Here is a 13,692-nt window from a genome sequence, read left to right as displayed (position 1 = left end):
GCCCCCTTCTCGAGAATCACTCTCTAGTCACTGCTATGGACATGCACTTGGGCAGTTTCCAGAATATGGTTGCCAGTAGGAACAGTTTTGTGCAGGTCTACGTGTATGTATGACAGCGTGTCCCGCTGTGGGGTCAGGAGTGGAGTTGCAGAGTTGCTGGTGGGCCTCTGCCCGGCTTTAGTGGACACGAAGGGTGGGCGGGGGGCCCAGTTTCCCTGCCCCTGTCTCCTCACCTGTGGGGAGCAAACAGGCTTTCCCTCCCCCTGACCTGAGCTCCTGCCCCTGCAGTGCGTGAGGCTGCCCACCTTGCCCCGATCCAGCCTTCAGGAGCCTTCTCAGCACCTGATGTGTTTCCTCCCCTCAGCCTGGCTGAGGCCCCGCCATCCCTGCCACCTGTGCCTGCGCCATCCACTCTACTGAACAGACCCTACCCTCGGGCCCTGTCCCCACTGACAGCACACCCCAGACAAGTGGTGGGGAGCACGGCTAACTTTATTTGAAACAGGACAGTGAGCATGGGCCACGTTGGAAAGGACAAGCTTCCTACTGATGTGACTGGTTCAGGGGGTTCTCATTCTCTGACGCCTGCAGGACTCCCGCCATCCACCTTCCGGCCCAACGGCCTCAACTGGGAAAGGCTAGTGAGGGGAGCCCATCCTCACCCCCAGACAGGCAGGCCAGGAGGTGGGGTGTGGCACACACCACTGGGAGGCCTACCCTAGCTTTCCAGCCTGGGGAGGAGAGGGTCTGTGGACCAGTATTTCCAGAAGTTAAACAGGGCCCGGCTTCCCCGACAGGGTGTCCTGAAGAGAGGTGGTGGGCTCCTGGTAACTAGCATCCAGGAGGCTCGAGGCTGCCACCCTGTGAGGGTCTCCGGACACAATCCAGACACTCTGGACCTCCCAGGGGCACAGCCTTCCTCACAGGAATCTTGAGCAGGGGGTCAGGGCGGGCAGCGGAGTGGAGGGTCCAAGGGTGGGGGTCCGTGGCTAGATGATGCCGTACTGGGCCAGCTCGTGCAGCTCCAGGTGGTTGAAGGCCTCCCACGGGCAGATGACGGTGATGTCTGCAGGACAAGGGGGCAGTAGGTTGAGGGTCCATGGCCCCCAGTGCTGCCATGCCCTCCAGGCCCTGTTGTCCACACCCCAGTGGTGAGAGTACAAGGTCCTTGGGCGTAGAGCCCTCCTCTCAGGACACACCACCTTTGGGGGGTATCGAATGGGTGCCCTGCCCAGGAAGAGAGTGGGTGCAGCAGGCCTGGAGGAGGCAGGGAGGAAGGTGGGCCTTGCTGCTGGTGAGGGGGGGTTGGGGCGGGGACAGCATGAGCCTTGTTCCTTCCAGCCCCTCCAAGCACCCACTGAGGAGGAACGACCCGCTCAGGTGGTGTTGGAAGCTTGCGGTCGGGAAAGGCAGTGAAGCACAGCGAGGCGGAGGTGCCCCCTGCCTGGGGTGGGGGCTGGGCCCCGGGCACTCTGAGGGGTGGGCGAGTGGGGGCACCTAGGTGGGTGCTTGTGGTTGGCATACCTGTTCCAAGGCCTTCCATTCCGGGGATATCATCACCAAACCTGCAAGGACAGAGCAGTCAGGGCCGGTGGCCAGGAAGTGGGGAGGAGGGGACGTGCGAGCACTTGAGTGCAGGTTCCTGGGAACATGGTGTGTCTGAGTGTGTCCTGGGTGTGTACAGATAGGGCTGCGTGTGTGGAGATGCACATCAGTTAGTGGGGTGCTGGTTGGGTATCTGGGCGGCAGTGTGGGTGGGTGTGCTTTCCAGACCTTTCAGCAATAACAGCTAAAAAGGACCCCCGTCCCCATCCCCAGGGAATGGGGACCCTGAGACAGTCCGGCTCAGGCCCCTGAGAACCGCCCCACCCACTTAGGAGGATGGGATCGCCTTCCACCAGAAAAGGGTGGCTTAGGCCCCACCCCACCCCCCACCTGCAGTGCAGCCCCCCTCCCTCCCATACAGCTGGTGGGCCCTCCAACCCCTTCTCAGAGCCACCCCTCCTACAGCTCTGCTTACCCTTGGACACCTTTCTTGGGGGGCTTGCTCTTGAACTGCCTGGTTTGCCGCTGCTTAAACTTCGGGGGCCCTTTCCTGGGAGTGACAGGTCCCCCCATCACCCTGGTGGCCGACCGGATCTCGGCCTTGGGTGGCTCCAGGTTCATGGCCAGGTTGGCAGAGATCCCGCAGCGACCTTCAGGTTCTGGACTCCCTCACGCTCTGAGCCCTCCTGCTTCCGACCCGCCTCGCAGGTCTCAACTCCCTGGAGCAGAGGAAACCCTGCAATATGAGACTCACCGGTCCCCAGTAGGTCTCAGACGGCAGTCCCCTGACCCGGGGAGCTTCTGCCAACTGCACCTGGGGCCCAAATGAGGACCAGGAAGGGGGTGAGACCCCCCAGGTGCACCCTCCTTATGGCGTCCCCCTTCTGCATTCCCCATCCCAATCTCTGGGGTGGAACACTCAGCCTCATTTATGGTGGCATGTTGAGCACCCAATGGTGCCTAAAAGTAGTCTAAGAAATGGGAGGGCAGGGGAGGGGCCTGAGTCACAATGAAACCCCCAACCGGGCCGTGTAGCCTTGGCTCCAGCAGCGTGTTCACTCTGCTGGTAAACACAACCCCTCCACTCGCCACCACTCGCTAGGTGCTGGCATCACCTGCTGGTGTCCTTGAACCCACTGTATGGGGTGGCCTCCCTTCCCCCTCTCCTCCAGAGCTTCCCCCTGGATGCCCTAAGCCCTGGTGACCTTGGCCAGGGGAAGCTCACCTTCCTTTAAGCCTATTAGCACCAGAGGGAGACTCTAATCTCTCAGGAAACACTGTGAGCCCAGAAGGTTCTGGGGCTAAGTACATGACACAGCCAGGAGCCGCTACCCTGGCACTGGATTCCCCGGGGACCACCTCTTGGGGCCCCTTTTCTTGTCCCCCATTTGTGGGCTGTAACGCCTGACTTCTGTCTGGGGCCACCACCCACTGCCTGCTAGAGTTTCAGGGCTGAGACCAGCTGGGAGGCAAGGACAGGTGGTTCTAGCAAGACCAGCGAGGAAGGCCTGGCCATGAGTACCAGGGATCCTAGGGTTGGAGGTTGGATGGGCCCCGCTGTGGACCTGCCCTCCCTAAGTTTTGGCCTCTGTGCTGGGACCAGCATCAGCCTGAGAGGAACTGGGATCAGTGGCCGGATCTACACTGGGTCCAAGGTGGACCGCAGCAGGTCTGGTGGCCCTGGCAGCTCAAACCCCACAACACCCGCCCCTCATGGCCCAGGCTCTGTAGGCCCAGCCAGTCCGTTCCCCAGTCCCAGGCCATGGGCCTGGTGTGGGCTGTTCTGAGACCTGATGGAGCTCCAACTATCAGATGCTATCCCATGGAAACCGCTGTCTGAGCTGCTCTGGCTCCAGCCTGGCCTGTGGCTTGTGCCCATTTAGGTTGGTTGAGTGTGTGTGGCCTGAGGCTCTGAGGCCATTGCTAGCCTGGGGGACAGCCTGCACCACCATCTGACATGGGGAGCAGAGGACGTGATAAGCTGGGCATCCTCTCTGAACAGGGCAGTGGGTGGCCTCCCATAGACCCAGACCTCAGGATGGTGGTGAAAAGCCCACCAACTCTCCACCCTCTGGGCAGATACCCACTAACACCCCTGGGTAAGTGGCCACCAGGAAAGGCAACCTGGGAAGATCGCTACTCACCAAGTTCTGGGGCAGCAGGTCTCAGGGGACCATGGGTGTGAGTGGCAGGCTTCCCTCAGCAGGGTGCCGGCTGGGCATTTATCCTGCAGCTGGGTAAGCTGATTAGGACTGTGCCTGACACCACACTAATGAGATTATGGGGTTGGGTAACACTACCGAGGATTCCCCGAGATGGGGGAAGGGGCTCAGGTGCGGTCAAGGGAAGGACAAGCTGGGGACAGGGTCAGGGCAGGCAAGAGATGTATGATCATGAGCAACCAGCCTCTCCTGAAGCTGCTTCTTTTTAAAAAATACTTATTTGCTATGCTGGGTCCTAGTTGTGGCGTGAGAGATCTGTAGTTGCAGTATGGGAACTCTTAGCTGTGCATGTGGGATCTAGTTCCCAGATCGGGGGTTGAACCCAGGCCCCCTGCATTGGAAGTACCACTGGGAAAGTCCCTGAAGCTGCTCATTTTTGAAGCAAAGATGACATGGCACTGGCTGCCATCTCAGGCCTCTCTCCACTTTCAGTCCTGACTGCTGAGGAACCCCTTTCTGGCCCCCAACTGATCCACTTCTTTGGCCTCACCTCTCAAACCTCCCTCTTGCTCTGTGCTCTAAGGAACTCCTTCCACCCCAGGGCCTTTGCACCTGCTGTTCCCACCATGTGGTGCATTTTCTTCATCTTTCCCCTTCCTCTAGGTTCCTCCTCCCGGGACTTTACAAAGATCAACCCCAGGTTCATATACACATAGAAAATCTTTCATTTTTTTTTCCATAAATATGTTTTATTGAGAAAAATACAGTAAACTTTTTCCTACATCTCTGAGATTAACTACCTCTATGTTGTAGACCCCTTCAGGGGCCTCAGGCCCACTAAGGTCTGCTGTGCTTTTGTCTCCAGGGAAATCTCTTCCTGGGCCATTTTCAAATCTATAGGACATGATTGAAGTAGATGCTCTCTGACATGAAGTGTAACAAACATGTATTGCTACTATCATGTTTCTCTGAAAAAACCAAAGCTGATTCTGGATGACATCATTAGCTGGCCAAGACAGCTGGCTCTACTGGGTGTATCCTCAGGCATTAGCACGGCAGCATGTCTTATGGCTGTGTGGTTTCATTCATTTGTCCACAGATCTGCCTTCATGGAAAATGCTGGCTTTACATTGAAGGCCTCTACCTGGGAAGGCCTGTTTTATCAGCTCAACTCCGGGAAGTCAGATCACAACCCTAGCTTTTCTTTTAAATGAGGAGATAAAATAGGCATAAATTCATTTAACCCTGTCCATCCAGGCCACTGGTATCAGAGCTTGGAAGTCTGCAGTTGGATGGATGGGACGCTTCCCAGGCCATCTGTGGGCATTTGTGCCCACCAGTGCTTTGCTCATGGCCACCTCACAGGACCACATGGTCCTCCTGCCGAACTGCTGACAGTGGCCGGAGCTGACCTGTGGGTGAGACTTCTGGGATGCTGGGACATGGAAGGGAGCCCCTGGGGTCACTGTCACTTGAATAGTCAAGGAAACAGGTTTATTTTCACCTTCACAGATTGGTGAAGGCTGTAGGTGCCCCATATGATAATATGACATAAGCCTACAGATGATGACACAAAAGTCTGCTGTCTAACCACCACAGAGAACGTATTTATTCTCAGGCAAGGTCAATAAACAACTCTTCCTACTTCTGCCGACACCAGCCGCACAAAGGGGCCGTGGATAAAGGTGGCAGTGCAGGATCCCGAGGAGGAGTATGTCGGGGTGAGGGTGTCTGGCCAGGTGGCTCAGCCTCCGCTCCTAATGCGGAGCTGGATCTCCATCCGGAGGAAGGCCTTGAGGTTCTCATCGGTTATGTGCTCCTCCAGGGCGGCCAGGGCCCGCTCCCCACCATCCTGGTAGTGCTGCAACAGTGCATCTGCGTACTCCATCCACACGCAGTTGGGGCAGCCGCTCATGCAGCAGTTGGTGGGCGGCTGGAGCTCAGGTGGTGGTGGGTACAGGGGTCCTGAGGGGCCCCCACCCGGCAGGCAGGACTTGGGCTGCCCGGTGCCCGCTGCACCTGCTTGGGACCCCACTTCCACATGGTTCTTTCCAAACTCTCTGCGGGCTTCATGGTCTTGGATCCTGCGAAGAAGGCTGCCGCCTCCAGGAAGCTTTTGGCACCAGTCCCAGCTGGACAGTGGCCCCTAAGGATGCAGATAAGCACATGAGTCTCTAGGAAGCTGGTAAGGCCCCGCCTGCCTCCTGCTCTGGGCAAACTTTGGCTTCCTGTCAGTGGCAGGGGACTCCATGTCTTTCTCAGCTTCCTTAATTCCTGCATGACCATTAGACAAGTTACTTCGTCTTTAACTTTGGACTTTGTCTTTAGACTCAGTTTTCCATTTTTAAAAGGGACCTGACGCTTGGGATGAGGATGACCCATAAGTTCATGAGAGAGGCTGGGTTCAAGGCCTGGCACTAGGCAGGCACTCCAGCAGACGGTGAGTGGAGAGACTGTACCTCCAGCTAAGATGCCTTTGCCTGGTGGTCAGGACTGTGGTGGAAGTGGAAGCTTGTGAGCTTCAGGCCAAACAGCCACCTCTCCCTCTCCAACCAGTACTCCCACATTTCCCTCCCGTGACCATCCTGACTAATCGCATCACCCTTCATCCCTCTTCCTTCTGTCACAGGAGAAACCCAAGTCATTCCCAAGGTCCAGGGCACAGCCTTCTCCTCACCTGGAGCCCCCACCCTGGCCCCTTGCTCTGTCTCCAGGGCACTGAACACGGACCCAAACTTTATTTCTCTAACTTCTCCAGCGAGGAGCATCAGCTCCTATTCACTGAGGTTTCCCCAAAGGCCTTGCACACAGCAGCTGTTCAACAGGTACTGGACGAAGGGAACGAGTGCAGAACCCGCCGGCACTACCCTGAGGTCTGATCAGCGGCCGAAGAGCGGGGCTCCTCGGCCCCCATGGGGCCCAGCCTCCCGAACACATCCCGTCCCCGTCCCCGCTTGTACTTGCCCCGCCGAGGGTAGCGGCAACCACCGCCCGGCCTCCCCCAGCAACCCTCCTCAGCAGCATTGCCCGCGGCCTGGCTCACTGCGCACGCGCTGCAGGCGGCCGTGAAAGGCGGCCGCCCTGGCCAATCCCGACACGTCAGGGAGCTGTACTGCGCCGAGGGGCGCAGGAAGCGGAAGTGGCGGGCGTAGGGCGGGACCGCCCGAGAGTGCGGAAGTGGCTTCTCCTGTGAACCCTGTGTTTGCAGATGGCTGGACTCCGGCGCGGAGCGGCGGCTGAGGTGCCGGCGGGAACGGCGGGGTTTGGGAGACCAGGGCGACCGCAGGGCCAGAGGCAGCAAGAGCTGGGGAAGCAGTGCTCGGCGCCACGGCCGGGACCGCGCAGGTGGGTGCGGATCTCACCGCCCTGAAGACACCTTGGCGCCCCTACGCATGCCGGGCACAGCTCGCTGCCGGTTCCCGGCGGTGGGCGTCCTGGGTGGGCAGAGGAGTGACGGAGTCTCCGGTGTGGCACGTGTCACCACCTTCCAGGCGCCATCTTGTCATCCTGGACGAAGTCAGGTCCTCCCACTCAGGGTCCGGTGGGAGACCGGTCCAGGGACAGTCTCCGGGCGGGCTAGGACGAGGTCATGCTCCCTTGACCGGCACGCACGACAGCGGCCAGGTTAGCCTGCGAAGTTTCTTTCTCCAGGCTGAGCTTTGGTTTCTCTGATTCTGTTTATGCTCCACTTGAGACCTGTTTCACCCCCGTGTTCTCCTTCACAGCAAAGAAAAGAAGAAAGTGAATTGCAAGCCCAAGAACCAGGATGAACAGGAAATTCCTTTCAAGCTGCGAGAGATTATGAGGAGCCGGCAAGAGATGAAAAATCCTATCAGTAACAAGAAGAGGAAGAAAGAGGGTAACTGCACGCTTATGCTGGGTGGCCCTAAAGCCCTGTGTGTTTGAATCCACTTAATTGCACAAGTATTCAGTGGCGTTTCAGGCAGAAGAAATCTGCCAGGCCCCGGCAGTTCAGACGGTGCAGGAGCATGTGGAAGACTGACTGAAGGCTGGTGTCAACAGGGCCAGAGCGGCGGGTGGCAGCAGGTGACAAGGTGGTTTCAGATGAGGCTCCAAAAGGAGTCCCTGGGGCCTCATGGGCTAAGATGGAAGTGTTGATTTCTACTACTGCACCCCAAGAGTAGTGGAGATACATCAGAGGGGACAGTCAGTTCAGACTTACTTGAAGAAAAAGGTTGCTATGTAAGGATTGAGGGGGTGAGAGGACACTGCAGGCCAGCCTTACTATGATGATGGTTCCTTGGACCGGAGTGCAGAAGTCATGGTGGAGAGAAGTGGATGGTTTCCAGAGGCTATGGAGGGAATTGATCAGACCCCCTGGGAAGCTCATTTCCACACACCCCTGCCCCACCCCTTTCCCCAAGGCCAGGTAGGGTGCCCACCTGTCAGCCTTTCCCTGGATGCTGGGGGAATTGGGTCCAGAGTGTATGTGTTCCTAAACATGACACTGATTTTGCAGCAATGCTATTTTGTCATTTCTTTGTAAACCTTAGTCTTTTTATTGGGGGTTAGATGGCTGCCAAATCAATAGCCAAGTAAAGAATTGAGGAAGCTGAGGGGTAGAGGAGGTCACTGACCCAGATGGATGATGGTACATTCTGAACCATGCCCTATAGAGTTAGCACTTTTGGGGGTTTAAATTATTTTTAAAAATATAAACTTACGTACATGGTGAAATCAGTTCTGAAAGGTATGAGGTGAGGCGTTTTTGAATCCTGTTCCCTCCCCCTAAAAGAAACCACTGTTCATCTTCTTTTTTACCTTCCCAGGGAAAATGTTATGACTATTTTAGTTATTCACAAGTTAGTCTTATGCATATTTCACATTTCACATATTAGTAAAAGCTATACTTTCATTCTGTACGTTGTTTGGTGTCCTGGGTTTTCCCCTCCAGTGGATTTTGTAGATCTTTCCATGCCCTTTCCCATAACTCCACGAGGCTCTCCTCAGCAGTTGTGTGACATCTCTGGATGAACACAAGGGGATTCATTCAGCCGGTCACCTAGTGATGGACACTTAAGGTCTCGTCACTTTTTTCAGCTGAGCTGCAGAGGACATCTTTGATGTATGCCAGTGAGCTGTGGGGATGCCACCCCAGGGTGCCCCCACATCTTAGAGATTGTTTAGTTCCCATGTGAGTCTGCTCATCCCTTTCTGCGGCCAGGGGAGGGGAGATGAACATGGGCAACCAGCCCAGCACCACCCAGTCCCCCACTGCCTTCATCACTGTCCTCTCTGAGGTCTCCCTTTGTTCTCAGCCCAGGCAGCCTTCAGTAAGACATTGGAGAAGGAAGCAAAAGGAGTGGAACCGGACATTGCCGTACCCAAGTTCAAGCAGAGGAAGTGGGAGTCCGACAGGGCCTATGTCCGGCGCATGGAACAGGAGGCCCAGCACGTGCTGTTCCTCAGCAAGAACCAGGCCATCCGGCAGCCTGAGGTGCAGGCGGCTCCCAGGAAGGAGAAGTCGGAGCGGAAGAAAGCGTGAGTGGGGGCTGGAGGGGCTGGGAGGCAAGGCTGTGGGGTTCCTCGAATGTCTTCTACGTTGACAGCTTCTTGTTGTCAAGGGGCACCCTCCCCACCCCATGATTCAGAGCAAGCAGGACCTGGTGTCAGTCGGTGTTTTTCTCTACACCTCAGTCTCTTGACGTGGGAGGCTCTGAACCCACAGAACTCTGAAGGCCTGGCTTTGTCTGTGCCTCTCTGTGGAAAGCATCAAGGGATCCAGGAGCCAAGCGAGGGCTAGCTGTCCCCTCCAGGCCAGTCATTGTAGGGAAGTAGAAAAAAGGTGAGGCTCCTTCCCAGGAGTGCTTGCAAGCCACCAGGGGGATTGTGCCTGCCCCACAGAAGTCAGTTTCCAGGATTGACCTTTCCAGCCCCCAAACGATTTGAGAGCCTGTAGCTGTGTCATTTGGACAAGTTCTGTGACCTCTCAGACTCAGCTTCCTGGTGGAGATACTGGCACCAGGAAGAAGCCCACCACCAGCTGCCCATCCCTACTCTCAGCCCTGGAGAGGTCTCGGACACAAGCTATGTGCTACCTTCTTGAGCCTGTGGGTGGGGGCTGGGGCAGTGGTTTCAGCAAACAAATGCTTTTTGAGATGTGTTTCTGCCTCTACTGAAACTTCCGTCATGAACCAAGCCAGGCTTTCATCAGAAATTTCTCGGAAAGCAGGGACTGCCTGGGCAGCCCAGTGCTGCCACTGCAAGGAGCATGAGTTCCATCCCTGCTTGGGGGAACTAAGATCCTGCATGCCATGTGCTGCTGCTGCTGCTGCTAAGTCACTTCAGTCATGTCCAACTCTGTGCGACCCCATAGACTGCAGCCCACCAGGCTCCGCCGTCCCTGGGATTCTCCAGGCAAGAAAAATGGAGTGGGTTGCCATTTCCTTCTCCAATGCATGAAAGTGAAAAGTGAAAGTGAAGTCGCTCAGTCATGTTGGACTCTTCACGATCCCATGGACTGTAACCTACCAGGCTCCTCTGTCCATGGGATTTTCCAGGCAAGAGTACTGGAGTGGGTTGCCATTGCCTTCTCCGGCATGCCATGTGGCGTGGCCTTAATTTAAAAAGAAAGAAAAAAAGAAATTTCCCTAAAGCTGTAAAAGTTTGATTGTTTTCAGCTTTGTGGAGTTTCTCCATGTCCACTTAATAGCACATGTACTCATATTAGCCAATGAAAATGACATCACACAAAACCTGTCCCAGGTACCAGTAAAAGCCATGGTGATCTCCAGCACTCATTGGATGCTGATTCCAGTGACAGTAAGGAGCCACATCACGCGTGCTGCTGTGCAGGGCCCTTGAGACACAGCAGCACGGTTGACACTTGGGGCAGGTGATTCTCTGGGGTGGGGACTATTCCGTGCCCTGTAGGACAGTGAGCAGCATACCTGGCCTCGGCCCATGAGGTGCCAGGAGCACCCCCAGGACATCTCTAGACATTGTCACATGGCTCCAGGGCTACTGATGCTGAGGACCCTTGACTTAGAACTTTGGGAGGGTCTGCTGGGTCTGCTCTCTGAGGGTCGTGGGGTTTGGAGGCAGCTCCCCAGCATCTGCTGTGGAGCATCCCTCGTGAGCAGGGGTGACCTCTGCCTCTTCCTGAGTCCAGTGAACCGAGGGTTTAGGAGTAAGAGTAGAACTGTGCTCTCTTCCCAGGTTCCAGAAGCGGCGACTGGACAGGGCCCGGCAGAGGAGGGAGGAGAAGGCAGCAGAGAGGCTAGAGCAGGAGCTGCTCCAAGGTAGCTTTTCTGGAAGCAGTTGTGTTGGGCTTGGTGGGTGGGCTAACAGTGGCTCTGGGTGCCAGGGCTGCGGGGCTTGTGTGGGCAGCAGGCTTCAGCTGTGCTTCTCTGCCCCTCCAGACACGGTGAAGTTTGGTGAGGTTGCACTGCAGCCCCCAGAGCTGACCGCCAAGCCCAGGATGAGTGTGAGTAGGGACCAGGTAAGCAGGGGTTCAGGGAGTTGCCCTTTTTGCCCCTTGATGCTGCCGGGTCCGGGGCACACAGGAGAGCACCACGTTCTCATGGACTGACTTTTGGATTTTGGACTAACCTAGACCCTGCCTTAACCTCCCCTCCTTCCCGAACCTGTGCCTCAGCCTCCTCTTTCTGTTCTTCAGCCTGGCAAGAAATCACTGATGCTGAAGAAGCTTTTAAGCCCCGGCAGTGTGTCCCAGCCTCTGACCACCTCGCTGGCCAGACAGCGGATCGTGGCGGAGGAGAGGGAGCGGGCCGTGAACGCCTACAGGGCGCTAAAGAGACTGCAGCAACAGCAGCAGGGGACTCAGTTGCCACTGCCACTCCACCTCCCTCCCGGGAAGAAGCCAGAGACGCAGCTGTGATGATGAGAGACCAGAGCTGCTGCACCTGGGCTGGAGCTGGACAAGCAGATGGCCTGCAGTCGAGAGTCCTTTCCCAGGACATATCCTGGGACTCAGGTGGGGGAGCGGGCTCCTGTTTTTTCTCCCTAGAGACTGCTCTTTCAGGAGTGACCATCCGCTGGACCCATATCTTGCACAGAACATTGTCTGTCTCCTGAGCCCCCATAGATGGAGCCACCACCTGGGTGAACCCAGATGCAGTCAGCGTCGTTCCCTTAAACCTAGCGTCATGTGCAGCTTTGTTCTGAACACACAGGCTGAGACACAACCCAGGGCCACTTTAGGGAGGGCCAGTCCCGTAATCCTGTCCCTAAATGCCAGTGAGTTGTAGACACTGCCAACTCGATAAGCGAGGCTCTCCCGGATTCGACAGAGCCACATGGCTAGAGCCAAAGCCAGACAGCAGGCTGGTGTGGGGCAGGGGTGGGGGGGGTCAGCATCTAGGCCACCTCAACCACTGTCACCACGGTCCCCGCAGGGCAGGTGGAGCCACCCCAGCTTACGTTGGGGTGCGAAGACTAAGCCTCCCATACCGAGGTTGGGGAAGCTGAGTCCTTATATCATCAGGGTCTCTGGGGTGGACATGGCGGGGCTTTCCAGCAGGTCAAGAGTGGCTAGACAGCAAGGATAGGAGCCTAGCCCAGGGCTCCCACAATCAGAGGGTCTATGTGAGTTCCTGCTAAGGGCAGGGCCTAGCAAGATTTGAACCTCCCACGGGCACCAAAGGAGGGAGCACCTGGGTTTATCCTCTTGCTCAGGTGTGGGATATAAGTAAGAGCATAGGGATGCAGCTTACAGGCTGCTAGCAGTCGAACATGGAGGGACAGGGTCAGGCTGTTCACAGCCCTGTTGGAGGCTGACAGCCGCTGGGCTGCCTTGCTCTCTACAGCTCACGCTCCTCTAGCCAGCAAAGATGGCCTGGGCACCTCAGTCAGTGCTCGGCCTCAACTGTGACCAGGGAGGCCTGAGAGAATGAGTGTGGAGTGGTATGGGATCTGTTTTGCTCTTCCCCAAGTTTGTATTTTATACAGTGAAGTTTATTTTTGAATTAAAAGGTTGAAGGTCTGGAAGCTGTACCTAGAATCAGGGCTGTCACTCCCTGGGGTGTGTTTCTGCATGGTGGGCAGCCCCAGCCCTTGCATGGGGCAGCTGGGTGCTGGCTGGCTGCAATAGCCAGGACTCACTCCCCATCACGTGGCAGTTGGGGCGGGCAGCACATTTCTCGTTCGGTGCTGGCATCCTTCTTACAATCGGGTTCTGAGACAGACAGGGCAGTGAGAGCAAGGGGAGAGGTGGGGTCGCTGAGAAACACTGGTGTTTCCTGGACGCACTGCAAGGACGGTATGAACATGGGAATGAGGAAAAAGGTCGTGGTGAAGAAAGTTTGCCCTTGGTCACATGAAACATGGAAATTATATTTTCTTAGACCCTTGTTGGAGTACCTCTAAAAACTGGTCAAGTCGGCTCAGCTGGCTTTACCATCAGAGATGTCACCAGGCCCAACCTAACCCATCAGCGATGGTGACCAGGCTGGGGTCATCCCTCAGAGATGGGCCCCCAAGCTGGGCATCACCCCTCAGGAATGGAGCCCAGATTTGGGTCACCTCTAGAGATAGAACCCAGGTAGGATCAGCCATCAGGACATCCAACCTGGGTTAAGGGTGTTGACTCTGAGCATGAAATAAAATCTTTGGCTAAAATGAGTTTCTTGGAATTAGAATTTCAATTCAGAACTAGCAAACTGTGTGGCACGTTGGAGGAGACGAACGGAAGGTCAGCTTTTACTAGGTTTTAGGAGCAATTGATGCTTTTGAACTGTGGTGTTGGAGAAGACTCTTGAGAGTCCCTTGGACTGCAAGGAGGTCAAACCAGTCAATCATGAAATCAGTCCTGAATGTTCATTGGAAGGACTGATGCTGAAGCTGAAGCTCCAATACTTTGGCCACCTGATTTGAAGAACTGACTCATTTAGAAAAGACCCTGATGCTGGGAAAGATTGAAAGCAGGAGGAGAAGGGGACGACGGGATGAGATGGTTGGATGGCCTCACCAACTCGATGGACACAAGTTTGAGGAAGCTCGGCAA

The 13,692-nt window shown here is 56.1% G+C and overlaps 3 protein-coding genes across 3 annotated transcripts; 1 reads left to right on the top strand and 2 right to left on the bottom strand.

Moving 5' to 3' along the window:
• Positions 1–989: 989 nt before the first annotated feature.
• Positions 990–2,166, bottom strand: PDE6G (phosphodiesterase 6G). The gene is made up of 3 exons (XM_055397948.1): positions 2,021–2,166; positions 1,525–1,565; positions 990–1,066 (listed from the first exon to the last, which is right to left on the bottom strand). Exons 1-3 carry the CDS (start codon positions 2,164–2,166, stop codon positions 990–992), a joined length of 264 nt encoding a protein of 87 aa, XP_055253923.1.
• A 2,294-nt stretch (positions 2,167–4,460) lies between these two features.
• Positions 4,461–6,819, bottom strand: OXLD1 (oxidoreductase like domain containing 1). The gene is made up of 2 exons (XM_055397942.2): positions 6,672–6,819; positions 4,461–5,853 (listed from the first exon to the last, which is right to left on the bottom strand). Exons 1-2 carry the CDS (start codon positions 6,729–6,731, stop codon positions 5,452–5,454), a joined length of 462 nt encoding a protein of 153 aa, XP_055253917.1. The 5' UTR covers positions 6,732–6,819; the 3' UTR covers positions 4,461–5,451.
• A 46-nt stretch (positions 6,820–6,865) lies between these two features.
• CCDC137 (coiled-coil domain containing 137) lies at positions 6,866–13,310 on the top strand. The gene is made up of 6 exons (XM_055408339.2): positions 6,866–7,052; positions 7,433–7,566; positions 8,987–9,209; positions 10,887–10,969; positions 11,090–11,169; positions 11,347–13,310. The coding sequence occupies exons 1-6, from the start codon at positions 6,916–6,918 to the stop codon at positions 11,566–11,568; spliced, it is 879 nt and encodes a 292-aa protein (XP_055264314.1). The 5' UTR covers positions 6,866–6,915; the 3' UTR covers positions 11,569–13,310.
• The last annotated feature ends 382 nt before the right edge of the window (positions 13,311–13,692 follow it).

This window comes from Moschus berezovskii, chromosome 20 (genome assembly GCF_049115385.1).
Source record: "Moschus berezovskii isolate FMDL1 chromosome 20, NW_MosBer_1.0, whole genome shotgun sequence".
Lineage (NCBI taxonomy): Eukaryota > Metazoa > Chordata > Mammalia > Artiodactyla > Moschidae > Moschus > Moschus berezovskii.
This window is presented reverse-complemented; position numbering and strand designations above follow the sequence as displayed.